The 7,256-nt window shown below is 49.5% G+C and overlaps 1 protein-coding gene across 1 annotated transcript; it reads right to left on the reverse strand.

Annotated features, from left to right (window-relative positions):
* Positions 1–372: 372 nt before the first annotated feature.
* Positions 373–2,186, reverse strand: LOC122547748 (zinc-binding protein A33-like). The gene is made up of 2 exons (XM_043686329.1): positions 1,549–2,186; positions 373–583 (listed from the first exon to the last, which is right to left on the reverse strand). Exons 1-2 carry the CDS (start codon positions 1,908–1,910, stop codon positions 433–435), a joined length of 513 nt encoding a protein of 170 aa, XP_043542264.1. The 5' UTR covers positions 1,911–2,186; the 3' UTR covers positions 373–432.
* Positions 2,187–7,256: the final 5,070 nt, after the last annotated feature.

The following is a 7,256-nucleotide window of genomic DNA, read 5'->3' on the forward strand; positions in this document are numbered from 1 at the left end:
CCCCCACCCAGTGACCCAGTGTGTGGGATCTCCCCCTCCCCCACCCAGTGACTCAGTGTGTGGGATCTTCCCTCTCTCCCACCCAGTGACCTAGTGTATGGGATCTTCCCCTCCCCCACCCAGTGACCCAGTGTGTGGGATCTCCCCCTCCCCCACCCAGTGACTCAGTGTGTGGGATCTTCCCTCTCTCCCACCCAGTGACCTAGTGTATGGGATCTCCCCCTCCCCCACCCAGTGACCCAGTGTGTGGGATCTTCCCCCTCCCCCACCCAGTGACCCAGTGTGTGGGATCTCCCCCTCCCCCACCCAGTGACTCAGTGTGTGGGATCTTCCCCCTTCCCCTACCCAGTGACCCAGTGTGTGGGATCTCCCCCTTCCCCTACCCAGTGACCCAGTGTGTGGGATCTTCCCCTCCCCCCCACAGAGAGGTCTTTATTTGGATGAAGCGATGAATCCCTCATCCTCCTGGATTGTTACTCTCCGGGGACAGATTTTCAGAGGCTCTGTGTTTTTACCCCCATCAGTGTTACATGGACTGAAGTAAGGATAGAGTTTCTCAGTGAATGTCCCAGTGAAAGTGTAGATATGGCTCTTGTTCTCTGAGTTATAAAAGGACACCTTCCCTCCCTCATAATCCAGACAGACTCGGACCTTCCTCGGACTCACACTCAGCTCTAACCATTTCCATGATTCCTCACCAGCCCAGTATTTATTCCCCTCTCTCAGCACCAGGGCCCAGTATCCATTACCTGGAGTCAGGAAGATTGTCCCCTTCCTGTTGATGGACTCCTTGGCCACACCCACCGTCCACGCAGTCTCATTCCCCACCTCCACCTCCCAGGAATGTTTCCCTGATGTGAATCCCTCTGATCCCAGGACACTGACACAGGGATCAAATCTCTCCGGATTGTCGGGAAGCTGCTGCCGATTCTCTGTGTCTCTCACGGTGCTCAGGTCCTCAGACAGGAGAAGGGCAGGATGGGCTGTATTAGGGTCCAAGGTGACTGGAGCTGGGAACACAGGGACAACAATAACATGTTAGTCACACTCACTGTAACTCTCACAGCCGCTTAGTGACTGGGAACATCAGCAACGATCCAGGATTAGAAATACATGACTGACCCACTGTGATAAAAAAAAACTTCAAAAGGAAACTTGAATCTTAGTAAAATGGCGTTTCTAGGATTAATGACACAGTCCAGTGCCCCTGTGCCCACAAGCCACTGAAGGCCTGAAGTGTACCCAAGGACCACATCTCCAATCTCCAGGGACCCCCTGGGCACTGAACCAGCCGAGGAAGAGGTTCAGACAGTCAGGACAAACACCCCCCTGCAAGGAGAATGGGGACCTCCCCTCCCCCATCCAGTGACCCAGTGTGTGGGATCTTCCCCTTCCCCCCACAGAGAGGGTCTTTATTTGAAAGATGGGATAAATCCCTCATCCTCCTGGATTGTTACTCTCTGGGAACAGATTTTCAGAGGCTCTGTGTTCAGATACGGACTGAAGTAAGGATAGAGTTTCTCAGTGAATGTCCCAGTGAAAGTGTAGATATGGCTCTTGTTCTCTGAGTTATAAAAGGACACCTTCCCTCCCTCATAATCCAGACAGACTCGGACCTTCCTCGGACTCACACTCAGCTCTAACCATTTCCATGGTTTCTCACCAGCCCAGTATTTATTCCCCTCTCTCAGCACCAGTGCCCAATACCCATTACCTGGATTCAGGAAGATTTGCCCCTTCCTGTTGATGGACTCCTTGGCCACACCCATATCCCACGCAGTCTTATTCCCCACCTCCACCTCCCAGGAATGTTTCCCTGATGTGAATCCCTCTGATCCCAGGACACTGACACAGTAATCAAATCTCTCCGGATTGTCGGGAAGCTGCTGCCGATTCCTGGTGTATCTCATGGTGCTCAGGTCCTCAGACAGGAGAAGGGCAGGATGGGCTGTATTAGGGTCCAAGGTGACTGGAGCTGGGAACAGAGGGACAACAATAAAATGTTAGTCACACTCACTGTAACTCTCACAGCCGCTTAGTGACTGGGAACATCAGCAACGATCCAGGATTAGAAATTCATCCCCAGGGAAGGAGTTAAACAGCACTTGGGATAGACCCTGCAATGAGGCTGAGGAAACCCCGTTACACAGAGAGGGTGGGACAGAGAGAGAGAAAGACAGTGTGTCACAGAGAGAGAGAGGAGAGGGGAGACAGAGAGAGGCAGTGTGTCACAAAGAGAGAAAGGGAGAGGGAGAGGGAGAGAGATGAGATGCTGTGAGGGAGAGAGAGAAAGAGGGAGAGAGGGAGAAACAGTGTGTGTGAAAGGGAGGAAGAGGGAGAGAGAGAGAGAGAGAGAGGGAGACAGAGAGAGGCAGTGTGTGACAGAGAGAGAAAGGGAGAGGGAGAGAGACACTGTGTGTGACAGAGAGAAAGAGGGAGAGAGGGAGAAACAGTGTGTGTGACAGAGAGCGAGTGAGAGAGGATGTGTGTGACAGAGAGAGGGGAACTATGTCTGGGCTAAATACGGAGAAGGAGAGAGACGGTGAATTTGACAGAGAGATGCCGAGTGTGACAGAAACAGAGATGGAAAGAGATGGTATCTCTGACAGGGAGAGAGAGAGAGAGACGGTGAGTGTGACAGAGAGAGAGAAAGAGACTGTCAGTGTGGCAGAGAGAGGCACACAGTGTGTGGTTTCATGGAGAGAGAGATAGTGTGTGTGATGTAAACAGAGACAGTGAGTGTGGTAGAGTGAGAGAGTGAGATGGCGAGAGTACCAGAGAGAGAAAGAGATGGTTTGTGTGACAGAGGGAGAGGCACAGTGTTTGTGACAGATAGAGAGAGAGGCAGAGAGTGTGACAGAGAGGGAGAGATAGAGAGAGAGATGGTGAGTGATAGAATGAGCAGGACTTTTCCACTTAATGGTAAGGTTCTGGGCAGTGATGCTGAACAAAGAGACTTTGAAGTGCAGGTTCATAGCTCCTTGAAAGTAGAGTTGCAGGTAGATAGGATAGTGAAGAAGGCATTTGGTATGCTTTCCTTTATCGGTCAAAGCACTGAGTATCAGAGTTGGGAGGTCATATTGTGGCTGTTCAGGACATTGGTTAAGCCACTTTTAGAATATTATGTGCAATTCTGGTCTCACTCCTATCGGAAGGATGTTGTGAAACTTGAATGGATGCAGGAAAGGTTTACAAGGATGTTGCCAGGTTGGAGGACTTGAGCTATAGGGAGAGGCTGAGTAGGCTGGGGCTGTTATCTCTGGAGCATCAGAGGCTGAGGGGTGACTTTATACAGGTTGATAAAATCATGAGGGGCATAGATAGGGTTAAAGAGACAAAGTCTTTTCCCTGGGGTGGGGAATCTAAGGGGCAAACTTTTCATGCAGAAGGTGTTGTACATAAGGAATGAGCTGCTAGAGGAAGTGGTGGAGGCTGGTACAATTACAACATTTAAAAGGCATATGGATGGGTATATGGTTAGGAAAGTTTTCAAGGGATATGGGCCAAGTGCTGGTAAATGGGACGAGATTAGGTGAGGATAACTGGTCGGCATGGATGAGTTGGACTGAAGGGTCTATTTCTGTGCTGTACCTCTCTATGATTCTATGAGTGAGCGAGCAAGATAGCGAGAGAGAGAGAGAGAGAAGTTCAGGCTTTTGAATAAACTCTCATAACATTAATGAGAGTTCAATTGGTCGTGCTCCTGCAGTGAACGTCATGTTATCCATAATCCCAACAACAGCAACAATACCTTCATGCTAAATCAGTTAACTATTCCCACCAGATCTGACCTCCATGGAGAACATGGGTGTATCTTCTCGGAGATGGAAGATGCCTCCTTGAGACTTGGCACAAATCATTTAGCTTCCTTCCTCACTGCCAGCAAACCATGTTAAAGTAGCACACGTTTTACAAACAATGGAACCATGATTAACGTCATGGAACTCTGTATCAGTGCAGTCTCGGTTTGTCATGTTGGAATATCAATGAGCCGCTCTTGTTTCTGTATAACTCTTGTGGGGATGAACAGCCTCCTCCTGGTCTCATGGAATAGGTTTAAGGGTCTGATTTGGCTCTGCCTGTTCCTGTTTAACAGCTCGATGCACTGAATAGACCACTCTTCTTCCTGTGTAACAGGCAGGAGTATTGAATGTGCTGTCACTCTTCCTGTTCCCGAATGCGAGCTCATACACGTGTGCAACCAGCTTGAGATGCTGAATGAGCTCCTCTTTTAACTGTGGAAGTGTGCAGTGCCTGGGCCGTGCTGTTACACGAATGCTACCGACATTTTAACAGCACAAACCGGAATGCTGTCCGGGTCTTGCTGCACATGGACACAGAATCCTTCAAGAGCTGATGGGGGACACATTTTCTGAACATTGTGTGATCTTTAGACATCATACCTACTTTAGATCTTCTGATGGGAAAATACATTAATGGAGCAGCTGAAGATGTTTGTGCTGAGGAGGCTAACCTGAGGATCTCCTGCAGAGATGTCCCGGGACTGAGAAGATTGTTGGCGACTGACCCCAAACCTCTTTATTTGTGTTCGGAAAGACCCCGTCCAGTGGGAAGGTTACATCCGATTCCCAATCAGCTCAAATAGGTAGGTGGTCCCGATGCCATCATCAGTAAATACTGCATGGTATCAAAGCCATTCACACTTTCCTGAGCCCCTGTGTTCGCCTCTTCCTCATATCAATAGGTGACAATGTATGTGTAGGGAGTGCTTTCCTCTCACAGAAAGTAATCACTGTTAGATATTATCTGGGCGAGGGAGCTAGGGAGCTAGGGGAGCCACATCACTGAAAGCGTTTAAGGAGGAGGTAGATGGATTTTTGACTGGTCAGAGAGCTAAGGGGTGAAGAATTGGGCATGAAAGAGGAGTTAATGTCAACAGTAGATCAGTCATGATGGTATACAATGGCTTGATCATCCGAATGGCCTGATCCTGTTCCTATTGTCCTCCTATTCGTTATTACAAATTTAATGGTTGCAATTTTCCTGAACGTTCTTTTATTGAACTTTGCAATCAGAGAGAGTAAAGCATTTTGTGAGAGAGAGAGATGGTGCATGGACAGAGAGACAGCGAGAGAGAAAGTGACAGTGAGTGTGTCAATAGAGAGGATGTGTGTGACATAGAGAGAGAGAAAGAGACTGTGTGACAGAGAGAGAGATAGTGCATGTGACAGAGAGAGAGAGAGTGAGAGAGAGAAACATTGCGTGTTTCACATAAAGACAGATATAGAGAGATGGTGTGTGTGACTGAGAGGGAGAGAGATGGAGAGATGGCGTGTGTAACTGAGAGGGAGAGAGATGGTGTGTGTGACAGAGAGAGAGAGAGAGAGATGGTGTGTGTGGCAGAGAGAGACGTGGTCCGTGTGACTGAGAGACACAGACAGAGGGTCACAGCAAGTGTGACATAGAGAGGGAGGTTGTGTATGACAGAGAGAGAGAGAGAGAGAGGATGTGTATAGAAAGAGGGTGAGAAAGAAGGTTTGGGTGACAGAGAAAGCAAGAGAGACGGTGTGTCTGACAGAGACAATGAGAGAGAGTGAGAGAAAGAGACGTTGTGTGTGACACAGAGATAGAGAGAGAGGGTGATGGCAAGTGTGACAGAGAGAGGTTGTGTATGACAGAGAGAAAGAGTGGGACCGTGTGTGTGAAAGAGGGTAAAAAAGAGAAAGAGATGGTTTGTATGACAACGAGAGGGACAGTGCATATGACAAAGGGAGAGAGAGAAAGAGAAATGGTGTGCGTGACAGAGGCAGAAATAGAGAGAGATGGTGTACATGACAGAGACAGAGATAGTGTGTGCGACAGAGAGATAGAGAGAGATAGTGTAGATGACAGCGAGAGAGAGAAGTGGTGTGTGTGACAGAGAGGAAGAGAGAGAGAGCGAGACGGTGTGTGTTACAGAGAGACATAGACAGAGGGTCACAGCAAGTGTGACATAGAGAGAGAGGTTGGTGTATGACAGAGAGAGAGGATGTGTGTTGAAAGAGGATGAGAGAGAAGGTTTGTGTAACAGAGAGGGAGAAAGCAAGAGAGACGGTGTGTCTGACAGAGATGGTGAGAGAGAGAGAAAGAGATGCTGTGTGTGACACAGAGGTAGAGAGAGAGGGTGATGGCAAGTGTGACAGAGAGATGATATGTATGACAGAGAGAAAGAGAGTGAGATGGTGTGTGTCAAAGAGGGTGAAAAAGAGAAAGAGACAGTTTATGTGACAGAGAGAGAAAGAGAACAAGATGGTGTGCATAACAGAGACAGTGACGGTGTGTGTGGCAGAGAGGGAGAGAGAGAGATAGTGCATTTGACAGGGTGAGAGAGCGAAAGAGGTGGTGTGTGTGACAGAGAGAAATAAAGAGAATCAGAGATGGCAAGTATGATGAAAAGAAGAGGTTATGTGTAACAGAGAAAGAGCGAGACGGTGTGTGTGACAGAGGGTGAGAGAGTGAGGTGGTGTGTGTGAGACAGGGGTGAGAGAGTGAGGTGGTGTGTGTGACGGAGGGTGAGAGAGTGAGGTGGTGTGTGTGACAGAGGGTGAGAGAGTGAGGCGGTATGTGTGACAGAGGGTGAGAGAGTGAGGCAGAATATTTGTGACACGGTGAGAGAGTGAGGCGGTATGTGTGACAGAGGGTGAGAGAGTGAGGCGGTATGTGTGACAGAGGGTGAGAGAGTGAGGCGGTATGTGTGACAGAGGGTGAGAGAGTGAGGCGGTATGTGTGACAGAGGGTGAGAGAGTGAGGCGGTATGTGTGACAGAGGGTGAGAGAGTGAGGCGGTATGTGTGACAGAGGGTGAGAGAGTGAGGCGGTATGTGTGACAGAGGGTGAGAGAGTGAGGCGGTATGTGTGACAGAGGGTGAGAGAGTGAGGCGGTATGTGTGACAGAGGGTGAGAGAGTGAGGCGGTGTGTGTGAGACAGGGGTGAGAGAGTGAGGTGGTGTGTGTGACGGAGGGTGAGAGAGTGAGGCGGTGTGTGTGACAGAGGGTGAGAGAGTGAGGTGGTGTGTGTGACAGAGTGAGAGAGTGAGGCGGTTTGTGTGACAGAGGGTGAGAGAGTGAGCTGGAGTCTGTGACAGAGGGTGAGTGAGTGAGGCAGTGAGTGTAACAGAGGGTGAGAGAGAGAGGCAGTGTGTGTGACAGAGGGTGAGAGTGAGAGGCGGTGTGTGTGACAGAGGGTGAGTGAGTGAGGTGGTGTGTGTGACGGAGGGAGCGAGAGTGAGGCCGTGTGTGAATGTCAGTGGGTGAGAG

The sequence above is a fragment of the Chiloscyllium plagiosum genome, unplaced genomic scaffold (assembly GCF_004010195.1).
Source record: "Chiloscyllium plagiosum isolate BGI_BamShark_2017 unplaced genomic scaffold, ASM401019v2 scaf_14877, whole genome shotgun sequence".
NCBI lineage: Eukaryota > Metazoa > Chordata > Chondrichthyes > Orectolobiformes > Hemiscylliidae > Chiloscyllium > Chiloscyllium plagiosum.